General features: G+C 41.1%; 2 protein-coding genes and 1 pseudogene across 2 annotated transcripts; all 3 read right to left on the bottom strand.

The window, feature by feature from the left end:
* Positions 1 to 278: 278 nt before the first annotated feature.
* On the bottom strand, positions 279 to 2117 carry LOC119893752 (mucin-2-like). The gene is made up of 2 exons (XM_038706085.1): positions 660 to 2117; positions 279 to 342 (listed from the first exon to the last, which is right to left on the bottom strand). The coding sequence occupies exons 1-2, from the start codon at positions 2057 to 2059 to the stop codon at positions 279 to 281; spliced, it is 1464 nt and encodes a 487-aa protein (XP_038562013.1). The 5' UTR covers positions 2060 to 2117.
* Positions 2118 to 5127: 3010 nt separating this feature from the next.
* On the bottom strand, positions 5128 to 6452 carry LOC119893398 (cell wall protein DAN4-like; the record flags this gene model as incomplete). Its single annotated transcript, XM_038705525.1, has 1 exon — positions 5128 to 6452. A coding segment is annotated over one exon (969 nt), but the record flags the coding sequence as incomplete, so codon positions are not given.
* A 2335-nt stretch (positions 6453 to 8787) lies between these two features.
* Positions 8788 to 22912, bottom strand: LOC119893751 (annotated as a pseudogene).
* Between the last annotated feature and the right edge of the window lie 4801 nt (positions 22913 to 27713).

The following is a 27713-nucleotide window of genomic DNA, read 5'->3' as shown; positions in this document are numbered from 1 at the left end:
TATAGTTAAAGCACTTCAGTGGAGGACTTATCTGGTCCTTTTGTTGACATGTTAAACCATTTTTCAGATCACAAGTAACAACTTGGCCAGTTTCACTCACAAAGTCATTGAAGTTTTTCCTAGTGTCAACTGTTGATCCACATTCAATGTTGCTCGGATCTTGACATACCTGTTTACCGCTATTTCTGATGTTCTCATATGTTTCCAAGTCACTGTTGTCATTTTTTGGGTCATACACATCATACCACTCTGACCACTCACATCTATTCATTTTAGTATTACAGGGAGCAGGAGTAGTTGTTGAAGGAGTCGTAGATACTGTGACTGGTGTTGTTGTAGATTCTGTGGTTGTAGTTGGCACCTCAGTTGTAGTAGTAGATTCAGTTGGTGTTGTTGTAGGTTTAGTAGGTGGTGTTGTAGACATTGTGGATGTAGTTGGCGCTTCAGTTGTAGCAGTAGATTCAGTTGGGGTTGTTGTAGTCTTTGGTGTTGTTGTAGTTGTCGCTTCAGTTGTAGTAGTAGGTTCAGTTGGTGTTGTAGATTTAGATGTTGTTGTGGTTGGAACTGGTGTTGTAGATTCTGTGGTTGTAGTTGGAACTTCAGTTGTAGTAGTAGGTTCAGTTGGTGTTGTTGTAGGTTTAGTAGGTGGTGTTGTGAACATTGTGGATGTAGTTGGCGCTTCAGTTGTAGCAGTAGATTCAGTTGGGGTTGTTGTAGTCTTTGGTGTTGTTATCGTTGTCGCTTCAGTTGTAGCAGTAGGTTTAGTTAGTGGTGTTGTCGATCTTGTGGTTGTAGTTATCACTTCAGTTGTAGTAGTAGGTTCAGTTGGAGTTGTAGATTTAGATGTTGTTGTGGTTGGAACCGGTGTTGTAGATTCTGTGGTTGTAGTTGGAACTTCAGTTGTAGTACTAAGTTTAGTAGTGACGGGAGTAGTTGTACATGGTTCATCTACCATTTTACAACATTGTACTCTGATCCTATAGTTAAAGCACTTCAGTGGAGGACTTATCTGGTCCTTTTGTTGACATGTTAAACCATTTTTCAGATCACAAGTAACAACTTGGCCAGTTTCACTCACAAAGTCATTGAAGTTTTTCCTAGTGTCAACTGTCGATCCACATTCAATGTTGCTCGGATCTTGACATACCTGTTTACCGCTATTTCTGATGTTCTCATATGTTTCCAAGTCACTGTTGTCATTTTTTGGGTCATACACATCATACCACTCTGACCACTCACATCTATTCATTTTAGTATTACAGGGAGCAGGAGTAGTTGTTGAAGGAGTCGTAGATACTGTGACTGGTGTTGTTGTAGATTCTGTGGTTGTAGTTGGCACCTCAGTTGTAGTAGTAGATTCAGTTGGTGTTGTTGTAGGTTTAGTAGGTGGTGTTGTAGACATTGTGGATGTAGTTGGCACTTCAGTTGTAGCAGTAGATTCAGTTGGTGTTGTTGTAGTCTTTGGTGTTGTTGTAGTTGTGGCTTCAGTAGTAGTAGTAGGTTCAGTTGGTGTTGTAGATTTAGATGTTGTTGTGGTTGGAACTGGTGTTGTAGATTCTGTGGTTGTAGTTGGAACTTCAGTTGTAGTTGTAGGTACAGTATGTGGTGTTGTGGACATTGTGGTTGTAGTTGGCACTTCAGTTGTAGTAGTAGGTTCAGTTGGTGTTGTTGTAGGTTTAGTAGGTGGTGTTGAAGACATTGTGGATGTAGTTGGCGCTTCAGTTGTAGCAGTAGATTCAGTTGGGATTGTTGTAGGTTTAGTAGGTGGTGTTGTAGACATTGTGGATGTAGTTGTCGCTTCAGTTGTAGCAGTAGGTTTAGTTAGTGGCGTTGTCGATCTTGTGGTTGTAGTTGTCACTTCAGTTGTAGTAGTAGGTTCAGTTGGTGTTGTTGTAGGTTTAGTATGTGGTGTTGTAGACATTGTGGTTGAAGTTGGAACTTCAGTTGTTGTAGTAGGTTCAGTATGTGGTGTTGTAGACATTGTGGTTGTAGTTGGAACTTCAGTTGTAGTACTAAGTTTAGTAGTGACGGGAGTAGTTGTACATGGTTCATCTACCATTTTACAACATTGTACTCTGATCCTATAGTTAAAGCACTTCAGTGGAGGACTTATCTGGTCTTTTGTTGACATGTTAAACCATTTTTCAGATCACAAGTAACAACTTGGCCAGTTTCACTCACAAAGTCATTGAAGTTTTTCCTAGTGTCAACTGTCGATCCACATTCAATGTTGCTCGGATCTTGACATACCTGTTTACCGCTATTTCTGATGTTCTCATATGTTTCCAAGTCACTGTTGTCATTTTTTGGGTCATACACATCATACCACTCTGACCACTCACATCTATTCATTTTAGTATTACAGGGAGCAGGAGTAGTTGTTGAAGGAGTCGTAGATACTGTGACTGGTGTTGTTGTAGATTCTGTGGTTGTAGTTGGCACCTCAGTTGTAGTAGTAGATTCAGTTGGTGTTGTTGTAGGTTTAGTAGGTGGTGTTGTAGACATTGTGGATGTAGTTGGCACTTCAGTTGTAGCAGTAGATTCAGTTGGTGTTGTTGTAGTCTTTGGTGTTGTTGTAGTTGTGGCTTCAGTAGTAGTAGTAGGTTCAGTTGGTGTTGTAGATTTAGATGTTGTTGTGGTTGGAACTGGTGTTGTAGATTCTGTGGTTGTAGTTGGAACTTCAGTTGTAGTTGTAGGTACAGTATGTGGTGTTGTGGACATTGTGGTTGTAGTTGGCACTTCAGTTGTAGTAGTAGGTTCAGTTGGTGTTGTTGTAGGTTTAGTAGGTGGTGTTGTAGACATTGTGGATGTAGTTGGCGCTTCAGTTGTAGCAGTAGATTCAGTTGGTGTTGTTGTAGTCTTTGGTGTTGTTATCGTTGTCGCTTCAGTTGTAGCAGTAGGTTTAGTTAGTGGTGTTGTCGATCTTGTGATTGTAGTTGTCACTTCAGTTGTAGTAGTAGGTTCAGTTGGAGTTGTAGATTTAGATGTTGTTGTGGTTGGAACCGGTGTTGTAGATTCTGTGGTTGTAGTTGGAACTTCAGTTGTAGTACTAGGTTTAGTAGTGACGGGAGTAGTTGTACATGGTTCATCTACCATTTTACAACATTGTACTCTGATCCTATAGTTAAAGCACTTCAATGGAGGACTTATCTGGTCCTTTTGTTGACATGTTAAACCATTTTTCAGATCACAAGTAACAACTTGGCCAGTTTCACTCACAAAGTCATTGAAGTTTTTCCTAGTGTCAACTGTCGATCCACATTCAATGTTGCTCGGATCTTGACATACCTGTTTACCGCTATTTCTGATGTTCTCATATGTTTCCAAGTCACTGTTGTCATTTTTTGGGTCATACACATCATACCACTCTGACCACTCACATCTATTCATTTTAGTATTACAGGGAGCAGGAGTAGTTGTTGAAGGAGTCGTAGATACTGTGACTGGTGTTGTTGTAGATTCTGTGGTTGTAGTTGGCACCTCAGTTGTAGTAGTAGATTCAGTTGGTGTTGTTGTAGGTTTAGTAGGTGGTGTTGTAGACATTGTGGATGTAGTTGGCACTTCAGTTGTAGCAGTAGATTCAGTTGGTGTTGTTGTAGTCTTTGGTGTTGTTGTAGTTGTGGCTTCAGTAGTAGTAGTAGGTTCAGTTGGTGTTGTAGATTTAGATGTTGTTGTGGTTGGAACTGGTGTTGTAGATTCTGTGGTTGTAGTTGGAACTTCAGTTGTAGTTGTAGGTACAGTATGTGGTGTTGTGGACATTGTGGTTGTAGTTGGCACTTCAGTTGTAGTAGTAGGTTCAGTTGGTGTTGTTGTAGGTTTAGTAGGTGGTGTTGTAGACATTGTGGATGTAGTTGGCGCTTCAGTTGTAGCAGTAGATTCAGTTGGGGTTGTTGTAGGTTTAGTAGGTGGTGTTGTAGACATTGTGGATGTAGTTGGCGCTTCAGTTGTAGCAGTAGATTCAGTTGGGGTTGTTGTAGTCTTTGGTGTTGTTGTAGTTGTCGCTTCAGTTGTAGCAGTAGGTTTAGTTAGTGGCGTTGTCGATCTTGTGGTTGTAGTTGTCACTTCAGTTGTAGTAGTAGGTTCAGTTGGTGTTGTTGTAGGTTTAGTATGTGGTGTTGTAGACATTGTGGTTGAAGTTGGAACTTCAGTTGTTGTAGTAGGTTCAGTATGTGGTGTTGTAAACATTGTGGTTGTAGTTGGAACTTCAGTTGTAGTACTAAGTTTAGTAGTGACGGGAGTAGTTGTACATGGTTCATCTACCATTTTACAACATTGTACTCTGATCCTATAGTTAAAGCACTTCAGTGGAGGACTTATCTGGTCCTTTTGTTGACATGTTAAACCATTTTTCAGATCACAAGTAACAACTTGGCCAGTTTCACTCACAAAGTCATTGAAGTTTTTCCTAGTGTCAACTGTCGATCCACATTCAATGTTGCTCGGATCTTGACATACCTGTTTACCGCTATTTCTGATGTTCTCATATGTTTCCAAGTCACTGTTGTCATTTTTTGGGTCATACACATCATACCACTCTGACCACTCACATCTATTCATTTTAGTATTACAGGGAGCAGGAGTAGTTGTTGAAGGAGTCGTAGATACTGTGACTGGTGTTGTTGTAGATTCTGTGGTTGTAGTTGTCGCTTCAGTTGTAGCAGTAGGTTTAGTTGGTGTTGTTGTAGGTTTAGTAGGTGGTGTTGTAGATATTGTGGATGTTGTTGGCAATTCAGTTGTAGCAGTAGATTCAATTGGAGTTGTTGTAGTCTTTGGTGTTGTTGTAGTTGTCGCTTCAGTAGTAGTAGTAGGTTCAGTTGGTGTTGTAGATTTAGATGTTGTTGTGGTTGGAACTGGTGTTGTAGATTTTGTGGTTGTAGTTGGAACTTCAGTTGTAGTTGTAGGTACAGTATGTGGTGTTGTGGACATTGTGGTTGTAGTTGGCACTTCAGTTGTAGTAGTAGGTTCAGTTGGTGTTGTTGTAGGTTTAGTAGGTGGTGTTGTAGACATTGTGGATGTAGTTGGCGCTTCAGTTGTAGCAGTAGATTCAGTTGGTGTTGTTGTAGTCTTTGGTGTTGTTATCGTTGTCGCTTCAGCTGTAGCAGTAGATTCAGTTGGGGTTGTTGTAGTCTTTGGTGTTGTTATCGTTGTCGCTTCAGTTGTAGCAGTAGGTTTAGTTAGTGGTGTTGTCGATCTTGTGATTGTAGTTGTCACTTCAGTTGTAGTAGTAGGTTCAGTTGGAGTTGTAGATTTAGATGTTGTTGTGGTTGGAACCGGTGTTGTAGATTCTGTGGTTGTAGTTGGAACTTCAGTTGTAGTACTAGGTTTAGTAGTGACGGGAGTAGTTGTACATGGTTCATCTACCATTTTACAACATTGTACTCTGATCCTATAGTTAAAGCACTTCAGTGGAGGACTTATCTGGTCCTTTTGTTGACATGTTAAACCATTTTTCAGATCACAAGTAACAACTTGGCCAGTTTCACTCACAAAGTCATTGAAGTTTTCCTAGTGTCAACTGTCGATCCACATTCAATGTTGCTCGGATCTTGACATACCTGTTTACCGCTATTTCTGATGTTCTCATATGTTTCCAAGTCACTGTTGTCATTTTTTGGGTCATACACATCATACCACTCTGACCACTCACATCTGTTCATTTTAGTATTACAGGGAGCAGGAGTAGTTGTTGAAGGAGTCGTAGATACTGTGACTGGTGTTGTTGTAGATTCTGTGGTTGTAGTTGGCACCTCAGTTGTAGTAGTAGATTCAGTTGGTGTTGTTGTAGGTTTAGTAGGTGGTGTTGTAGACATTGTGGATGTAGTTGGCACTTCAGTTGTAGCAGTAGATTCAGTTGGTGTTGTTGTAGTCTTTGGTGTTGTTGTAGTTGTGGCTTCAGTAGTAGTAGTAGGTTCAGTTGGTGTTGTAGATTTAGATGTTGTTGTGGTTGGAACTGGTGTTGTAGATTCTGTGGTTGTAGTTGGAACTTCAGTTGTAGTTGTAGGTACAGTATGTGGTGTTGTGGACATTGTGGTTGTAGTTGGCACTTCAGTTGTAGTAGTAGATTCAGTTGTTGTTGTTGTAGGTTTAGTAGGTGGTGTTGTAGACATTGTGGATGTAGTTGGCGCTTCAGTTGTAGCAGTAGATTCAGTTGTTGTTGTTGTAGGTTTAGTAGGTGGTGTTGTAGACATTGTGGATGTAGTTGGCGCTTCAGTTGTAGCAGTAGATTCAGTTGGGGTTGTTGTAGTCTTTGGTGTTGTTATCGTTGTCGCTTCAGTTGTAGCAGTAGGTTCATTTGGTGTTGTAGATTTAGATGTTGTTGTGGTTGGAACTGGTGTTGTAGATTCTGTGGTTGTAGTTGGAACTTCAGTTGTAGTTGTAGGTACAGTATGTGGTGTTGTGGACATTGTGGTTGTAGTTGGCACTTCAGTTGTAGTAGTAGATTCAGTTGTTGTAGTAGTATGTTCAGTTTGTGGTGTTGTAGACATTGTTGTTGTAGTTGGCACTTCAGTTGTAGCAGTAGATTCAGTTGGTGTTGTTGTAGGTTTAGTAGGTGGTGTTGTAGACATTGTGGTTGAAGTTGGAACTTCAGTTGTTGTAGTAGGTTCAGTATGTGGTGTTGTAGACATTGTGGTTGTAGTTGGAACTTCAGTTGTAGTACTAGGTTTAGTAGTGACAGGAGTAGTTGTACATGGTTCATCTACCATTTTACAACATTGTACTCTGATCCTATAGTTAAAGCACTTCAGTGGAGGACTTATCTGGTCCTTTTGTTGACATGTTAAACCATTTTTCAAATCACAAGTAACAACTTGGCCAGTTTCACTCACAAAATCATTGAAGTTTTCCTAGTGTCAACTGTTGATCCACATTCAATGTTGCTCGGATCTTGACATACCTGTTTACCGCTATTTCTGATGTTCTCATATGTTTCCAAGTCACTGTTGTCATTTTTGGGTCATACACATCATACCACTCTGACCACTCACATCTGTTCATTTTAGTATTACAGGGAGCAGGAGTAGTTGTTGAAGGAGTCGTAGATACTGTGACTGGTGTTGTTGTAGATTCTGTGGTTGTAGTTGGCACCTCAGTTGTAGTAGTAGATTCAGTTGGTGTTGTTGTAGGTTTAGTAGGTGGTGTTGTAGACATTGTGGATGTAGTTGGCACTTCAGTTGTAGCAGTAGATTCAGTTGGTTTTGTTGTAGTCTTTGGTGTTGTTGTAGTTGTCGCTTCAGTAGTAGTAGTAGGTTCAGTTGGTGTTGTAGATTTAGATGTTGTTGTGGTTGGAACTGGTGTTGTAGATTCTGTGGTTGTAGTTGGAACTTCAGTTGTAGTTGTAGGTACAGTATGTGGTGTTGTGGACATTGTGGTTGTAGTTGGCACTTCAGTTGTAGTAGTAGATTCAGTTGTTGTTGTTGTAGGTTTAGTAGGTGGTGTTGTAGACATTGTGGATGTAGTTGGCGCTTCAGTTGTAGCAGTAGATTCAGTTGTTGTTGTTGTAGGTTTAGTAGGTGGTGTTGTAGACATTGTGGATGTAGTTGGCGCTTCAGTTGTAGCAGTAGATTCAGTTGTTGTTGTTGTAGGTTTAGTAGGTGGTGTTGTAGACATTGTGGATGTAGTTGGCGCTTCAGTTGTAGCAGTAGATTCAGTTGGGGTTGTTGTAGTCTTTGGTGTTGTTATCGTTGTCGCTTCAGTTGTAGCAGTAGGTTCAGTTGGTGTTGTAGATTTAGATGTTGTTGTGGTTGGAACTGGTGTTGTAGATTCTGTGGTTGTAGTTGGAACTTCAGTTGTTGTTGTAGGTACAGTATGTGGTGTTGTGGACATTGTGGTTGTAGTTGGCACTTCAGTTGTAGTAGTAGATTCAGTTGTTGTAGTAGTATGTTCAGTATGTGGTGTTGTAGACATTGTTGTTGTAGTTGGCACTTCAGTTGTAGCAGTAGATTCAGTTGGTGTTGTTGTAGGTTTAGTAGGTGGTGTTGTAGACATTGTGGTTGAAGTTGGAACTTCAGTTGTAGTAGGTTCAGTATGTGGTGTTGTAGACATTGTGGTTGTAGTTGGAACTTCAGTTGTAGTACTAGGTTTAGTAGTGACAGGAGTAGTTGTACATGGTTCATCTACCATTTTACAACATTGTACTCTGATCCTATAGTTAAAGCACTTCAGTGGAGGACTTATCTGGTCCTTTTGTTGACATGTTAAACCATTTTTCAGATCACAAGTAACAACTTGGCCAGTTTCACTCACAAAGTCATTGAAGTTTTTCCTAGTGTCAACTGTTGATCCACATTCAATGTTGCTCGGATCTTGACATACCTGTTTACCGCTATTTCTGATGTTCTCATATGTTTCCAAGTCACTGTTGTCATTTTTTGGGTCATACACATCATACCACTCTGACCACTCACATCTATTCATTTTAGTATTACAGGGAGCAGGAGTAGTTGTTGAAGGAGTCGTAGATACTGTGACTGGTGCTTTTGTAGATTCTGTGGTTGTAGTTGGCACCTCAGTTGTAGTAGTAGATTCAGTTGGTATTGTTGTAGGTTTAGTATGTGGTGTTGTAGACATTGTGGTTGTAGTTGGCACTTCAGTTGTAGCAGTAGATTCAGTTGGTGTTGTTGTAGTCTTTGGTGTTGTTGTAGTTGTCGCTTCAGTTGTAGTTGTAGGTTTAGTTAGTGGTGTTGTAGATCTTGTGGTTGTAGTTGTCGCTTCAGTTGTAGTAGTCGGTTCTGTTGGTGTTGTAGATTTAGATGTTGTTGTGGTTGGAACTGGTGTTGTAGATTCTGTGGTTGTAGTTGGAACTTCAGTTGTAGTACTAGGTTCAGTAGGTGGTGTTGTAGACCTTGTGGTAGTAGTTGGCACTTCATTTGTAGTAGTAGGTTCAGTAGTTGTAGTGATGACAATAACAGGCACCTTGGGTGGGCAGATTTCATTTTCAAATATCACTGTTTCATCTATGCACTTTGCAATGTTGCACATTCCCGAATGTTCAGTCACGTTGTAAATAACTTGACCTTCCTTATATCTAGTTCCATTGTAAAAGCAACCTTTACATCGGACCACGCATGTCCGGTTCTCCTCATCAAATATGGGCTTGTCTTCTGGGCATACAGGGTAACAACCTGCAAAAGCACAGTAGAAACATCACACATTATTTTCAGGCAGTAAAAGTTACTATTTAGATTGTATTTTAACGTTTGACAACTGGGACAGGCTGTTTGTAAACATAGTTTCTTAATGTGTCACAAGTTTGTCAAACAGGAGCAGTTCAACATAAGGAGATATTAAGATTTTTTATTAGCAAATTAATCAGTGGTAAGGTGAGCCATTGTGAGTTAACCTTTTACCTTCCAGGTGGGGTAAAGAGTTGCTGCAATTTCCTTGTGGATTGAAGCAGGTCTTATAGCAAGGTGTGTGGCAAGCGTTGTAGTGCCACTTGCATTCACCTGGGCTGTTGTAGTAGTCACAAAAGACAGCTAGAATAGAAGATACAATGGATGTTATGTTTTAAATAAAGGCCATGTTCATTTAAATTGTTAAATTAAAATAAGTAGATTAATGTCTTAATTGTCACTGAGAACACAAACTTCAAATTCCATCTGGTGTGTTCTTCCATTATATCTATTTTAGGCCATTAACAAAATAAGATTTTATATTACAAAATTACATTTATATTTAACTACACAAATCACTGCGGTGTTTAAAAATATACTTTTAACAAAGCATGCACAGATGCTCTCAGAGTTGCTGTCGTATATGTCAGCTTTCATTAGATTTGGTGTCCATTCACATATTAAATATTTAATAAAAAATTAACAGGGCAGAATATTAGATTTAGTCATTTTTATAAAGAAAAGAAGAGCAAACCATTCTCATATATACATCACATATCAAATCTCTAAATGCTGGTGTCATAAGAATTTGGGGATCTAAAAACATGGTCTTGGAAACCGCAGTTTAATCTGAGGGGATAATAGTTGTTTACTTACGACAGATTTCTGGAGTTCTCCATGCAACACAGACACCGGCCTCATTACAAGCTTGAGCATAAGATGCAACTGCTGTGCAGAAACACTCACAGTCTCCTCCAGAGTCGCAGGCACATGAGTCTGTCACACAGTTTTCATAAAATGGATGGGAATCTACCTGTTCGGTTATCAAAATATTTGACAGATAAAAAAAAATCTGTTTGATGTTTTCAATCATTTAACTTTATATGTGATAAATTAGAAAGAAATCTGCCATTACCTTATTGTGGCAGTCTTTGAAAGTACCATCCTTTGCAATTATAATGTTGCACATCATTTTTGCCCAGTGATGTCTAGTGGGTCTTGCTCCACAAGGGTCAACATTCATTTCCACATCTGGGCAGCTGCTTGACACTTTCCAGCTGTTTGCAAACTCTAATGGATTGCTCACTGCCAGCTGACCCTGGGTGGTGAAGTCATTCTGTCCATCACCATCAAAATCTCCACATAGGCCACATACCTCTCCCTGTATGGCCGAACAAACTTAGTCAGTTATAAATAATAATAACAATATTCTATATCGATACAAGAAACAAGCATTTTTCAGGCATCAATAAACCTGTATTATGTTGACAAGCACAATATTCTATTGTATTTACATCATATGTAATAAATTGGAATTGGAATAAGTTCCTTAAGGACTTTTTCTGCAATGTGTACATGCTGTACATCAGTGCCATTGTTCTCCTAAAGCTTTTTAAGTGAAGAAAATGATCAGCAAAGACAGATAAACTACAGATGAGAAAAAGATGGTCCATCATATCAAAACTCTAAGCTCTTACTCTGAGAAATTTCAGTCATCATCACTGCAACAATGACTGTGACTCACTTTGTGCTGTGGTTCAAGGAGGATGCGAACAGTTGTTTTGCGATCCCACATCACTGTCAGACCAATGGCAGATTCTATAACCAGATACAACCCAATCCTCCTTATTTTGTACTGAATCTGAGGGCCATCTCCAAGGTCCTCTTCCTTATAGTGACCCTTTGATAGTTTGACTTCCATTCGCTGCAATGTTAAAGAGATTTTGTTGCTTTCATTGTGATTGTAAAAACTGCAGCTTGATATATGACATAATTCGTTAAATTGTGCTCAATATGTTAGGCATAGAATATATATCAGGTGCTGGTATTTTGTCTTACCCCCAGTTGGATTCTAACAGTTTTAGAGCATGTGGTGCCTGTAGTTCCACATGGTACATTTTCTGTGATAACACCAAACTTGCCTTGCACTGTTTTATTGCCACAGTTGTTCTTAAAAAAGAGATATTCATTAAACATTTTGCAAGTTTACTTCATAGTAGACATGAGACCATTGATCAAATCAAACTTCAGATTGGCTTTTACTAATCCAGAATACTAACATTATTAAAGAAAAGCTAGAACATAAAATCATGGAAGATTTTGACATGCTTTGTTTACCTTAACAGCAACAGAGTCACAATGTCCTTGAAACCCATATGATCGCTGATCAAATGTATTGTAGTGACCACTCCCATAAATAATGCAAGTTCCCGGACATCTTTTCTCTGTGCACTCCCAATTTCCACTTTTGCAGGTACTAGATGTATCAGAAATTGTTAAAAATAATAGTAAACATGCAGGCAAATATGATATTTGTTTACACTGCTACATTGGACATGTGATAACATGTAAAAACAAGTTCATACCAGCTGTTGCACTGGTTACGGATTTGTGTTCCAGGGGCATAAAGATGCCCATCATGCTGACATGGACATTCATGAACTTTTACACAGGAGCCTTTTCCATCATCAATAAGGCCACCTGGACACTGACAGCCAGATGCACACTCTGGGGAGTCCTGGGTAGATGGAGAGATCACAGTGATAGAAAACAAGAAAACATTACTACTACTACTACTACTACTCAAAGCTCTAGCCCTAACATTATTTAACTTTATTTTCACTTTTCAAACCTATTCATGCTGAATTTGTAAAACATTACGATTTAAATCAGTTTAGTTAAGCTATACGTCGGCATGTGTCACAGCTCGACGACAACCAGGCAGAGAATGCTGCCCTATATGAGAGAATCACTTTATTCTCTCTCTCATATTGGGTACAAGCAAGGGCCCCGCCAACAGACATACCAGTGGAATGACAATGAAGACAACGCGGAAAGAGAGAGGGGGAATGAAGGCATGTGAGAAGCCGGAAAGGTAGGTGTGTTGTGGTGGCAGCCTGGCTGACAGTGAGTGTCCTGTTTATTTCTCCTTTTTTCTTGTGATTCAATTTTTTCCCTTGTGTTTTTGGCCTGCTGGTCTGTGTCTCCTCTGCTCTCCTTGCTTGTGTTCTCCCTCTCTCTCTCTGCTCCTGAGCCTAACTGACGATCCATACCTGCACCTCGTCAGCCACCTCCTCTGCCTGCCGCACCTGCCAGCAATCAACTCCATCCCTGCCAGTATTTCAAACCCGGTTCTCCACACAATCGCTGCTTGATGGTCGTTGCTCCTGACCTGGTGCCACTGCTTGCCTCAAGCCTTTTTTGCCACATCTCTGTTACCGGTTTCCTGTTTTCCCTGTTACTAATCCTGTCTGTCTGTCTGTCTGTCTGTCTTTCCCCAGGTCCACTCACCTCCGTCCTTCGTCTAGTCAGCTGGGCTTGCCTGCCTGCCCTTTCCCCTCGGGCGTCTTCCACGGCACCCTCTCCGCTTCCCCTCGTGCCTCACAGTCAGCCTGCCACCACACTGCTCCACCAACCCCCCGGTCAGTCCTCCCGTGCCTCCTCTCTTCCTCTGTCCCCGGTGCCTCCCAGTTCCCTCGTCCAGCCTCCTTGGCCCCACCTGCTCCTCGGCTCCTCTGCCTCAGCCCCCTCTGTCCTACTTGCTCCTCGGTCCCCCGTGCCCGTGTTCCCCCCGGCATCCACCTCTCCCTCACCTCCACTTCCTCAACCCCCTTTTCCCTCAATAAATCCTCTTTCACCTGAGCGTGGCTTTTGGGTCCTCTCTGTCCAGCATCCATAAGAAGGTGGAGATTTAAACCTTGCTTTCCATCGTTAGTCATGGAGAACAAGAGATCGCTGGGAAACAAGATGGATGAGCTCACGGCCCAGTGAAAGTACAGACAGTGCAGTGTGGAGACCTAGCTGAGCGGGAACATTTAAGACTATTCGGTCAGGCTGACTGCCTTTTAAGGGATCGGGCACACTGGGGAAAACGGAACGGTAACAAGAAAGGAGGAGGTCTAGCCATCTTTGTGAACTCCAAATGGTGGAACCTGAGGAATATAACTGAAGAAGGTTATCTGCTGGCTGTGGGACTGAGACCTTACTATCTACCTGTGAGTTCTACAAGCAGTCGTGCCCAGGGGTGGAAGGGCACAAAAACCATTCAAATGAGGTGTTTTTCAACAGGTTTGTACTCAGCCCCTACCCCAATCCACACCTCAGGTAGATCGCTTGTGCCGAAGCACCTAAACCCCTGCTGAAAGACTCCCTGAATAAGAGTGGCTGATGCCATCAGGCAGTCTGAGGACAAACACCTAGAGCTCAACATATGCAAGACAATGGACCTGTTAATGGACTTCAGATGGAGCAGGAAGCCCTCAAAAATTCAGTGGCAAGGAATAGAGGTGGTGGATTACTACAAATTCCTGGGAGTACACAACAATGTGGACTGGTTGGATAAAACAAAGGCTTTCTACAGGAAAGGACAGAGAAGACCTTTAGGAGTATCAGTTCTTCAGTGTGTGCACCAGGCTACTACAAGTCTAGACTAGCCAACTCATTGTTCTTTGCAGTGGTTTGCTGGGGTTGTGGTGGCAGCACTGCTCACCCCCCACCAAACGTTTAAAATGACTGACAGCAGCCTCTCTAATAATGAAAGTAAATTGTAAAAGAAAACACTCATACATTAATACAACACATAATAAAGAACCTGGAAGAGAAAGATGTGACCCACCCAGTGAGGCTCCAGATGTTTCATACAGGAGACACAGCGCAGTGTATTTCAGACACTTCACTGATAAACCTTTTGTTAAAATAGGGACCCTTATTTTAACAAACTGTTCACCATTAAATTCAGGAAATAACAGTAGATGAGGTTATTTGAGAATAATATGTCAATTTAGACAGCAGAAAAAATAACTCACACAATCATTGTTCTTCAGATTTAAACAACTTTGAGCACATTGCAGTCCAAGCTCTCCTGCACCCGCAGTGGAGCAATTAAAGAATACTTTTGGAAAAGGGCATGCTGTAAAAATAGACAAAGAAAGACACACCAATTTAATGTGATATAATATATGTAAATTGAAAACCTCAGTATAGAAAAATAAAAATAAAAAGCATACTTGCTGAACGGACTCTTAGAGAATGGCAATGAAGTATTCCATTGGTGCACATACTAGAAATAGACCCAAAGAAATCAGATGCAACACAAAAATACAATTTAGTTTCTGTTAATCTCACATACAACACACACTACAATCATGCTAAAACCTTAGTCTAGAAAAACTGATATGAAGTTAAATGAAATTGCAAACAGCTGACTCACCATTGGTCATCTTTCATGCTGATGGACTTTCCTGCCTGGATGTAGACTTCATTATAGTAGCAGGGGCATTTTGCCATGGGGACGCACAAGTCATCTTCATTTAGGTAGAGACCCTCAGGGCAGGAGCAGCCATCCACAGGCAAGAAGTCAGAAGTGCAGCTTTGTTGCTTTTCGCCCAACGATCTACAAGTCAGCTGGCATCTCTGATTTTTGTAAGAGAAGATCTGAGATGCTGGACAGCTCCTTGTGTACTTATCTGTTTGTGCACAATGCAAAGTTGATTACTTAGATAGTTTTATGTCTAACTGATGAAAGGGAAGATGTTCATCAAACTCCAGAAATCATCTCTCAACTTTACCAAAACATAACAAAGAAATAAATACTTACCGCAAACATTCTGTCTCCAGTCTGTCAGGAACACTCCCTTTGATGCACAAGCTCTTGTGTAGGAGGAGAAGACTGCACAGAGGCAGGCCTCACTCTTTTCACAGTTACAGCTAGCGTAAGTACATCGCTGCAGATGAGAGCAAACACGTTTACAAAATTATACTCATCAAAATGTAATTCAGTGAAAGATAAATAGAAAGGTTTTGCTGTACCTTGTAGTACATCTCAGGATCCATCACTGAATGGCACTGTGCAAAGGTACTGTTTGGACTTAGCAGCAAGGCGCACCAGTGTTTGGCGTAATTCTCTAAAAGTGGAGAACAGTTAACTTTAAAATTTTTAATGAGTTCAAATGTGTTGCACTGTTCAATGGGTGTAAATATAACATTACATTACAGAAAAACAGTTTCAAGCAGAGAATAATAGTCAAAGAAATACACATTTACCATTTTCCACACTGAGGGCACAGGGGTCATCAAGTCTTTCCTCTCTGTCTCGGCACATGAAGTTAGCCTTCCAGGAGTTACTAAAAGTTGCTGCTGTTCCCTCCACAATCCCCTGTGGAGTCTTCATGTCATCAGACAGGACCATGTTGTAGTTCCCACATAAACCTAAAGACACCAAATATTTTCATGGTCAATCTTGTCTTTCAGTTTGGCATTTCTTGGCGAACATATATTGAGGATTTTTCATTTTATAATGTGCATAACAGTATTGTCATTTTATTGTAGGTTCGTGCATGTTTTTCCAGTTGACCCATTTTCATTACAGTTGTATTTTGTTGTCTTCTGTCATTGACTTTTATCCCAGCGGAGTCAACCCTGCTGGCCAAATTAGTTTCACTTTCAAACAAACAACACAAAAATAAAACATCATAATTACTCTAACTTCCTTATCAGATAGACTGTATAATTGGACACCTACAGTCTGTAAGAACTGAATTTACAGTGTATGTCATATGTTATATGTATATAACATATGACATACGTTTTGATGATACCAATATTTCGTTTTAAGACAAATGTAAAACTTACCGCGTGCCTTTGCTCTGTAGCTCTGTACCAAGCTGACATAGACTTGCATGACGGGCACATGCTGGACCTGAATTTGCAACCCAAAACTGGTCTGGAGCAAGATGTGAAAGGATGAAGCATGAAATATGTTGATGTCACCTTTGAATAAAGACAAATACCAAAAACAGTCAGATCATTTGCTGATTTTGTAGCATCAATGAAATAAGACAATAATATGTATAATTCAGGGTTTTGTTATTGTGTGACCCACCTGAGTGGTGTGGCAAAGTAAGATTTTGCATATTCTGCCTTACTGTGCCATCTGAAGTGAACGCTAATACCTGAATAAAAACAAAATACATCATTAGAGTGTAGTAGATATCAGTATGAATTTATAAATGACTACTTCTAAACTGACAGGATTTAACTCACGTTGTTTTTGTCATTGTTCAGCAGGATTTTAAGGTTCTTAAGACAAGTGTCAGACTCTAGGTGTCTACATGGCACCAACTGGGCCCGGATGGTAAAATTTGGACTTGCATCATCCTGAAATACACATAGTATGAGCAGAATTAAATACCTAGCAAAATATTTAATCATCAGCAGATTATATATGTGTCACATTTAATAGAAGAAAGCAATGACTCAGTTACCTTGCTTTCCACTTTGGCTAGGGTGTAGAAACAGTCTCCATGGAAAGTGTAAGTTTTCCCATCAAATGTAGTTACATGTGAACCCTCTTCAACTGCACATGTAGCAGGAGTCTGAAGGCTCTCACAAGCCCATCTACCCTCAAAACATGTACTGAAACAACCCAAATAATTTGAGTTTACAAAAAGACATGATTAAGGAGTCCAAATACATTTTGTTTACATTATTAAACGTGTAACATACCAATTTTTCCCGACCTGTTGATAAACCTCACCAGGGTTATAGATTTTGTCGTGCTTGCACTGACATTCAGATTGAGCAATGCACCCTCGCATGGAAATATCATCAAACACAGTTCCTGAGATAAACACATATGACATGAGCAAGACAAAGTGCATATTACAGGTAATAATACAGGAAACAATGTAGTAAGAAATGTGTGCACATGTAAACACCACTAACCATTAGGACAGAAGCAGCCGTCCATTTTGTGGTCCTCACACAGTGAACTTGTGTCTAGATATTTGCATGTATCCATACAAGGGGAACCACTCTCTTTATAAACCATGTTGAATGGGCACTGTTTAGCTGCGAAGATACGGTACAATTAAAATCCACAGAGAGGCAAAGGGATAGACTACAGAAAAAAGACTGAGAAAACTAAGACCGATAATGAATGTATCCAGTTAACAGGTCTGTGTAGCTACAGCTTGATATCACCTACAGGCATGGACAAAATTGCTGGTATCCTTCGGTTAAAGAAAGAAAAAAACGCAATGGTCCTGAAATAACCGTTACTGAAAATTAACTGATGACATTGCTTTTGAATTGTGGTTCATCATTTTTTGGTTTGCTTTGATGGCGGCAAAAAATATAAATAAATAAATGCTTTGATAGTGGTGCTGAAATAGATCTCAATCACGACAGCAACAGTTACTGACATGTTTTGCCTTGTTTACTGTAATGAGCTTTTACTTTGAAAAATTCTGAAAGACATTAAAAGAGTCTGTAGCCTGCTTGACACACCTCTGAAAGAGCCATCAGAAAAGGGGATTCCCCAAAAACAGTGCAACACATGCCGTGATCTGAGAAATATTCGCTGCCGAATCCATTTGTTGAAGAGAGAAAGCTTATATTCTCATCTGCCATCTAATGGTTGAAAAAATTGCTCTGACCCTTGGAGTCTACTACTACTTCTTCTTCTTCTTCTTCTTCTTCTTCTTCTAACATACGTATTCAACATAGTGATGTGTTAGGAGTGTGGTTTGTGTTCATGTTTTCCTGTTTTGGTTCTGTGTTTCTCTGTGTAGCCTTGTTAATTATTTTATTTATTCCACATCTGTTTTCATGGGTTTGGTTTTGGATTCTGTGTTTCTATAGCTTTATTTGATCTTGTCATGTTTAGAGCTTTGCAGCTAAGTTTAGTCTTTTGTTCATTTGCATGTTTAAGTTTTCTTAGTATCTGTCTTGTCTCTTATTTTAGTTCTAAGCCTTGTAGTTAAGGAAAATCAGGCCCTACCTCACTCAGTATGCCACCCAGCTTCTGCGACAGGCCATGGTTATCTCTCGCCTCGACTATTGCAATGCCTTCCTAGCAGGTCTTCCAGCTTGTGCGGTGAAACCCTTACAAATGGTTCAGAACACAGCAGTGCGTCTGGTTTTTGATCTGCCCAAAAGGACTCATGTCACTCCATTACTCAGTGACCTCCACTGGCACCACGTGACCTCCAGAATCAAATTTAAGTCACTAATGCTTGCATACAGAGTGACTACTGGGTCTGCACCCATCTACCTAAAACTTTTTGATTACTCTTACTTCCTTCCCTAGGTATTTACCCCATTGATGTGAGATGTACTATGAGCTCTTACTAGTATTTATTGCTGCTCTTACTAGTATGTATTGTCAGTTCTAGATCTGTTTTTGATGCTCTGTTGATGCTTGTACAGTATGTTGTTACTAAAATGTAAGTCGCTTTGGATAAAAGCATCTGCCAAATGACTAAATGTAAATGTATTTTAGTTCTTAGCCTCAGTTCTTAGTCCAGTGCCTTAGTTCTGTGCTTTAGTTCATGTTTAGTGTCACTCCTGGTCTGTGTACTTCTGTGTTTTATTATATTGATCTTTGTCCTTGGGTGTTTCCGTGTACTTTGCTTCCTGTTTTATTTTGTAATCTTCTGTGCCTAGTGTTCTTGTTAGTTTGTGTATTGTTGTCTTGCTTATTAGTTTGTGTTTATGGATCTGTGTCGGCTTATGTGTCGGTTTATTCTTTATTACTGTATGTTCTGTATTCGTTTCCTGCCTGGTTGCCTTGCTGTTTCACTGTGTGTCTGTTCTGCCTGATTAGCTCATGTCATTCACCTGAGTTGTCGTCTATGTTGAGTGTTCTTACATGCTCCCCTGGATGTCTGGTTTATTCCCTCGTTCTGGATTTCTCTGTCAGTGCTTCTTGGATTCCCTGTGGATTATGTTCAGTTTGGATCCCCCTTTGTTTGGACATTTGACTTGAGCTCCATGTAAGCCTGTTTCAGTTTAAGTTTTGCTTTAATACATTTTTGAACTGCATCCTCGCCTTTTGGTCTGCATTTGGGTCCACACCTCAGTCTTCACTCAGCCTACCCATGACATGATGAGTGTCTGCACTGCCTGAATTCTACAAGAAGTAGAACAAGAAACGTGCTCTGTAGCACTGTTTGTCCGTTTTCAGCTACTGTAGAAACATGACGATGCAAAGTGGTGACGTCCATGGAAGGGCGGTTATGGAGATGTAAATGGATCATTCAAGGTAATAAAAACATAATGGTCTATCATGTAAGGTGTTTACAAAACACTGAAAACATAGTTATGGATCTTATATTGCATTTGTTGATAGATTCTGAGAAATATTACACACTGAACCTTTAATATTTTGTTGCACAACCATTTGAGGCAGTCACTGCAATCAAGCAATTAATCAAGCAATTTCTGTAACTCTAAATGAGCGTTCTGCACTTGTCAACAGGTATTTTAGTCAACTCCTTATAAGCAACTGCTCCAGGTGTTTCAGGTTTGAAGAGTGCCTTCTCCAGAATGTTTCAGCTCCTTCCACAGATGTTCAATAGGATTTAGATCAGGGCTCATAGAAGGCCACCTCAGAATAGTCCAATGTTTTGCTCTTAGCCATGCCATTAGCTATGTGTTTTGGGTCATTATCCTGTTGGAGGACCCATGACCTGTGTCTGAGACCGAGCTTCCTGACGCTGGGCAGCGCATTTCTCTCCAGAATGGCTTGATCTTGAGATTTCATTGTATCCTGTACAGATGCAGCAAAGCAGCCATAAAACATAACCCAGCCTCCTCCATGCTTCAAAGTAGCTACAGTGTTTTTATTATTATTATTATTTTTTCCTTTTATATGGTTCATTTCAGAGCTGATGAGACTTGCCAAACAGCTCCAGTTTTGTCTCATCTGTCCAAAAGACATTCTCCCACAAGCTTTGTGGCTTGTCAAGTTGCATTTCAAATCCGTGGTGTCCTCCTCAGTCGTCTTCTATTACGTCCACTTTGGCTCAAACAGTCACGGATGGTGTGATCTGACCCTGATGTACCTTGACCTTGGAGTTCACCTCTAACATCTGTAGAAGCTGTTCTGGGCTCTTTTGATACCATTCCTATTATACGTCTTACCGATTTGTCATCAATTTTCCTCTTGCAGCCACATTCAGGGAGGTTGGCTACAGTCCCGTGGACCTTAAACACCTGAATAATATGTGCAACTGTAGTCACAGGAACATCAAGGTGCTTGGAGATTGATCTCCTGAGACCGCTCTCTCCTTAGTTTTCTGTGGTCCATGTTCAGTGTGGTACACACCATGACACATGATGCTAATGCTAATGCAGAACACACCTTAGTTTAACATGTCCCTATGGTCAAATTATTTCCTTTTTTCCAGGGGTAACATAATTCTTTTTTTCAGTTAATTTTCCGTAAATTTTAATTTATCACTACTTTTCTCAGTTTCAAGTTATTTCAGGGACCACTGTGGATTCTTCTTTCTTTAATGGAAGAGTACCAACAATTTTGTCCACATCTGTATATATGTTATGTAATTCCACTGATGTCCAAAAATGCTAGATTAAGTAACATCAGTGTTTTGCTTAATATACCAATTTTCTAATGTGCATATTTTACATAAACACTAGTTTAGTGTTGAGCTTTGCTGAGTCTTCATTTTCAGCTTACTAATATGACCAATAAGGGCCATCAATATGGCACCAAAAACACAGAAACTCACCTGTAATACTGCTCTAACAACAGTTACTCCTAACTTTTATTCAGAATACATTTGTAATGATTGGTTTTCAATTCTACTTGTACTATATCTTTACACCAGTAAGTGTACTTAGTTCTTTAGTATTCTTTCCACCCCATACTGTATAAAATGTAAATATTACCACAGAACTGAGGTGTCCTCCAGTTGGGAGGCTGCCCTCCTGCGTGGGAACACTGTCGAGACAACTCCGAAAGCGTGCTGCAGACACAGAAGTCACTTGTACTGTTGTTGCAGCCACACATGTCCTGCACACAGGCCTGGATGTAAGGTTCAGGGTTAATCAGTTTGATGCAGGAGCTCCAGGACTCTGAATGCAGCATCTTGTCACATGTGGTTTGCTAAAAGGTAAAAATAGATGGGTAATAGAGACAAAGTTACTGTGTTGAAAATGCTACTAAATGTCACTATTGCCAAAACTAGTTGGATAATAAACTCACAAACTCCTTGCATGAATCTGGCACAGTAAAAACCTCCTTTGATTCATCTTCCTCTTCATAAAGGTCTTCACAATCGTCATCTGGATGATGGACTTTCTGATTGTTGCCAAACTCAATGGGGCTCATTTTGCGACCTGTAGTTGATTGTAATTTCAGTGTGAAATGTCAAAGATACAACTGATGACTTATTGTAAAATAGTCTTGAAGTTTAGGTTTCCTAATACTTTAAATACATATGTTTTCAGTGAATAACAAACCATTAAGAATAAACTCATTGAAGACAGAAACACCATTGAAGTCTCCACATAGTCCACAGGTACGATTAACATAGTCACGATCGAGTTCCACCTACAACAGACACAACAAAGGGTTAAAACAAGTTTTCTTGTTTTATTATTATTTAGTGTTTATTTTATTGTTAGTTAATCATAAAATACCAAACAATGTAATTTGATACTGTCATAACGTGAGCTACTGTAATCTAAGTAAGATACTACAGCAGATTTGGTTTTATTTGTCTAGGTTTTGAAATACCCCATTTAGTTCTCAGGCCTATTTATTGAGTGGAAAGTAGTTCAAATTAATAATTGCTTTTGATTTTTTAAAAATGTAATGTTGCACTGAATGCCACAGATCCCTCCAGCAATAATATTCTAAATCTATTGTTTAAGAGAGCAATGTGTTTACATGTTATATCTTGATTTGTTCTAATAGACAGCAGTATTGAAAATTAAAACTTTTACCATGACTGCATCATCACCATTCCACATGACAGTGATGCCGACTTTGGATTGGAGCTTGATGTAAACCGCATTATTTTCCACTTGTACCCCTGCCTCGTTGTAGGGCATTTTGACACTGGGAAAGAGAGAATGTTGTCTTAATTATAATGCAGAAATATAAAAAAAGACGGAATTGTAATTGCTTTCAGACATTTTTCCATTTTGGGGACAAAAAACATGTTTTTACTTACGGCACGCTGTTCACAGTGACCTGGCTCTTAGTGAGGTGGAATAAAAGGTCATTGATGGTGACCACCACATAACTGACTGTAGGATTTCCATCATTCTCTTTCCTCTTCATGTGTACTGAGAACTCATGGTAGGACTCGTGGCAGTCTGAGGCCAGGTTGTATTCACACAAACCGGGAACTGGTACACATCACCATCAAATGTCTTGAAGTGCTCTCTTCCCCAAGTGCTGCAGATGCTGCTGACATGGTTGTGAACTGAAAAATGAAAAAAGAAATGTTAGCAGCATTATTTTACTGTTTTGAAAATAAAATATGTATTAAATGATACATGTCTTATTGCAATGAGATACATCTTCCAGGCTACACCTCCTAAGCATTATTTAGAAGTGAAAAGTTTGAGCATAATAAATATTACAGACAGTGGTGTACATTATACATGCATATGTGGTATGTGGCATAAAAATTTATTTATCATTTATCCAATCTGGAAAACTGTTCCACAGAATCTACAATATTTAGAGACTTACCCTGCCTGGCGGCGATATTGATGACACTGGCAGACAAAGTAAGGAAACACAACCACACAAATCTCCCCTTCATTGTTGCCACTGAGGGCTTTTGATCTTTTGACATGAAAGAAGGTAACAGTCAGTCTTTACCTGACAGCCCTTTATATTGAGGTTGCTCATCTTTTTTTGCTCCCACCCTCTTTGAGTAGTAATTTAAGATATTTACCAAGATATGGCAAACACAGCTATTGATATTATTTCTGTCTTAAATATCTCTTGATTAAACACGCATATTACAACACCCTTCTAGAGAGATTGAAATTGTTTGTTTTGTTATCTTACACTTTAAATGGTAAATGGACTGTCCTTCTACCCCATTTCTAAAAAAAAGTTGATACGTAAAATGTAAATGCAAAGAAAACGTGATGATGGGCATGACAATGAACGCCTTTGTAGCTCGATCACTCAAATCACTTTGACACTGCATGCCACATTCATCCCATTCATACATTGATGGCAGAGGCTACCATGCACGGTGCCAACTGCTCATCAGAATGAAACTAATCATTCACACACATGTGGCACAGTCATCTGGAGCAATTTTGTGTTCAGTATCTTGCCCAAAGACACTTCAACATACAGACTGGAGGAGCCCAGGATCGAACCGCCAAACTTCTTTGCTGAAGTTTTAAAAAACACCACAATACAAGTTACATACATACATACACTACACTGAATTACAAGACCAATGATATAAACATAAAATAGAATTATCACAGTGTCTGACAGTGTGAACAAAAACTTAAATTGTATAAGCTTTGTAAAAGTATAATTTATGGCACTTCTGTTGTATTAGATTGCATTAGATTATACAGGTGTACCTAATAAAGTGGCCAGTGTGTGCACAGTATCTAATCATACTGGTTATGATTTGCGGAGAATGGCCTTCACAGTTCAAATTACTTGTTCTAAGAACAATCCTCAGGACTTAGTGGTACTATACAAAAATCTCTTATAGAAAAAGACATCTGAATAATTTAACAGACATAGAAGCCATATCCATTTCGTGCACAGTGTTTTTTATTTCACTAGATTTACTAAAATAAAATAAAAACAATCCTACAGGTATATATTTTGGACAATGTCTTTACATGATATTTTTGTTAAAATTAGGGCTGGGCACGTTAACGCATTAATTAATTAATTAACACAGTTTTTATTTATTATTATTAGTTTGAAAGTCCCTTGCTCACTGGCTCTGAATAGTCAAACCATGGGTCACAAGAGGGGCGGGATGTTGATCAGCCTGCAAATCACCCACCCAAACAAGCAGTGGAGGGAGGCTTCGGCAGACTACGCTGTCATCTTTTTCCATATTTTTCCACCCACGATCCGTTATCATGGCAGCAGATGAGCCGCTTGCTTGTTAATGATCCAGCCTATCAAACAACTAAAACAGCCGAAACCAACATCTGCACCCTGTGTTCAATGTTACCTGGTCTGTGCTTGTAAAATATCCACTGCGACTGGTAACGTCATTTCAAGTTTTTAACGGATTGAAGTCTGCGCGAGTGAACACGCACACGCTCATTGGTAGAGGGCTCTGCCCTCTACTGGACTCTATGGATACAGTGGGTGTAGCCCGATGACTGTCTGCCCAGTAAGGGCCAAGATGCCATTGTGCAGATCTCTTCGACACACACCCCACTGAAAAAGGGTCGTAGACACTTCCATACTTCTGAGTGGCAGGCTCTTCTTGGACAGGGTTTTACTGACTGCACTATCACTGAAACAGACGAACAGCTGAATGGGGGCTGTGTGCTCTACATAGGACGTTAGCCTAGCACACATGGACAACAGATGCACTCTCACCTCCCTGCTCCCTAAGTGGGGTAGAGGGGTAGAAAGCATCCAGATTTATTGTCCTGGACCTGAACATGCTCCTTACGTTCTTAAGAACAAAGGAGGTGTGTTGTCTCAATCTGGCTGCACTGTGGACACCAAGAACCAGCATGCAGCTAGGGTGAACCGACAGGCACACAGCTCACTCACCTTCTTAGCAGAGGCGAGAGTAAGGTGCAGGGCTATTCAAGAGAAGGTGCAGATATTAGAGCCACCAACACAAGCAGCAAGTCCTACTGAGGACCGAGAGACACGACACCGATCGCTGTCTTCTCACACCCTGCAGAAAGCATATCACGAGGGAGTGGGTGAAGACTGTTCTGTCACCAAATCCCCTGTGACAGGAGAGATAGCTGCAGCGCGACTGCCCCTTCTCCATCAGACCATGCAGGAAAGAGAAAACGCATCCCACCGAACAGGTAGGCAGATCCGTCTCCCTCTCAATGCATCAACGCTGAAAGCCCAACCACTTAGCTTTACAGCAAACTGCCCGCCGTTTGGATGGTCTGTGCAACCTCAGCGGATAGACCAGCCTTAGTCTGTGTCTCCACAATTTTATGAGAAAAACCTGGAGAGGCTGGTCCAACACCAGCATTGTGCATATGAGCCCCCCAGACCATAGGTACAGGCCAGGGCTCTGTCACTGTAGGCTGCGTCACTTCTACCAGAATAATGAACGACCGTTCCCGCCTCACCTAACTGGAGGGATGAGATGGGGTGGGGGGGACGCAAACAACAGCCCTTCTGGCAATGGCGCGTGTCTAACGCGTCCATCCCCAAGGGTGGGCTGTCCTGTGGCTGAATTGAGAAACACAGCGGGCAGTGGGTGTTGGCAAACAGATCCACCTCCACTCTCCCGAATCGAGCTCAGATCTGCTGAACCACATTGTTGTGTGGTCTCCACCCGCTCGGTTGGGGGCCAGCCCTCGACAAGAGGTCCACCTGATGGACTACTGCCCTGAGGCCCAACAGCAGCATCACTGACAGCTGTCCCCTGCTGCAGCCTGTGGACCACCAAGTGACGTGCACAAGCGATGCTGTCCACCCAGCTTGTTAGCATGCAGCGGCGTCGCCATTCTGCATGAAAATGTGTACATGTGAACAACGCATCTTTGGTACTCTCCACCGCCAAACTTTCCATAAATGGAAGTTTAGCCCAAGGGGGGGCTGACGTCGAACGGGCCATAGTGTCCCTGAACGCACCAGGGACGGTTGCTCCCTGGTGTCTTTGAACGCACCACAGCTTGCTGCTCTGTGGTGTCCTGGAATACTTCACAGTCTGTTGATCCGTGGTGTCCTTGAATGCACCACAGCTCGCTGCTCCAATGATGGCTCAACATGCAACAGTGTCACTGTGAGCACGTCGTCAGTGGAGCAGCCAAGTGAAGCCGAGACAGGATAGGGCATCCTCCTCTCCACTGCAGCGAGCTGCTGCTGGGAGAATGAGCCGCTGTTCACTGTGATAAAGTGCCACGGGCACACTGCTGGAAGATTTTGAACAATTTGGTTGTGTGTTTCAGGAACACACACACTGTCAGTGAGCTAGCAGTGTTCCTGTGGACACTTCGTAAGTGCACGGGGAACGCAGAGTTAGCTTGCATTGCTGCATTGTGTCACTGTCATGGCAGCAGCCTTTCATTCGGCTGCCAGGCAATGTAGGCGACCCGTTGCACGGGCCGGGCAGCCGGCTAGCAAGGAGGAAGCCCAGGTCCTACTACCATCTCGCTCGGATGCCACCAGGAGAGCGGCATGGAACATGGGCTTCTGTCCCAGTGGTTTGACTGGCGCAGCAAAGACCCGGGCCCTCCCCCTGTCTCTCTCATACTTAGTAAGGCGAGCAGTGTGAGCTGTAGGTCGGATCATTAGCTTAGCATCGGTGACCCTGAAGTTTTGTGGAGACTGAAGCTGGATGGATGGAGGGGGTTCGGTAGGGAGGAGAATGCTCTTTAGGAATGTACTGTATTTAATCAGTTGAACATTCACAGCATTTTCAGTGTGTACACAGCAGCACATGAAACACAAATAAATGCTGGACACATAACGGAGGGAGGAGGTCTGGTGGTGTGCATCAGCCTCTGTCCCGTCACCCTTTTATTTGTTTTTGTTTTTTTAATAAATAATAAGGCTTAGACTTCAAGAATGTAATGTGTTTCTAATAAACAGTTTAACATTCACAATTATCACCACAGTGTACACACAAGCAGCACGTTAGAACAGTGGCTTCGTGAACACAAGGCTGCAGGGCGAACCCTTAGCCTCACCCCAGGAGTTAACGTTAGCTCTTTGATGAGAGAAGTTAACATAGCTCTTTGAGGAATGTAATTAACATGTTTTACTCAAAAAACGGTTCCCACATTCTCAAAAGCCTTACCATAGTTTTACACAAGCTGCACATGTAAAACAATGGCGTCTTGAATACCAGACAGGGGATTGTGGCAGCCTCAGCAGGCCTTTCTCGCTCCCTAACGGTCATCGATAAAATCGATTCATAAAATGCTTCGACACAAATTCTTTGCATCGATGCTTCATTTAATCCATGTAACTAGCACAGTGTTTCGCAGGGACATTTATTACTGTCGCACATCACGTTTACGCTATGAACACGACGTGATTATGATGGAGCTGTTAATAGCTGGGGGAAGAGAGAGAAAACAGTGAGGGACAAAAAGAAAGTGTCAAAGTATGGGATTATTTCAAGCTAAAGAAAAAAACAACTCTGTAATGTTACCGTCTGTCCATGTAAGACGAAACTTTTGTTGCCTTGGCAACAGCACGACGGCGCCTTATCAGAAAGCAGCCAGTGTTCTGCCAGCGGACTACAGACAAGGTAACAGTAACAGCAACTTTAGCATTTAAACTGAAATCATGATTGATTGTTGAAGGCTAACCAAAGTAAGCTGCAGTCCTCAGGTGAAAATGTGCCCACGCGTTTGTTCTCCTTTTTGGGCCATGAGTTGTAACCTCACAGTCAAGAGTTAACTGAGTGTTGG

The sequence above is a fragment of the Micropterus salmoides genome, unplaced genomic scaffold (assembly GCF_014851395.1).
Source record: "Micropterus salmoides isolate LMB-PRFRI ecotype aquatic unplaced genomic scaffold, ASM1485139v1 Ms_hic_scaffold_8, whole genome shotgun sequence".
NCBI lineage: Eukaryota > Metazoa > Chordata > Actinopteri > Centrarchiformes > Centrarchidae > Micropterus > Micropterus salmoides.
The sequence above is the reverse complement of the archived record's forward strand: the minus strand, read 5'-3'. Positions and strand labels throughout refer to the sequence as shown.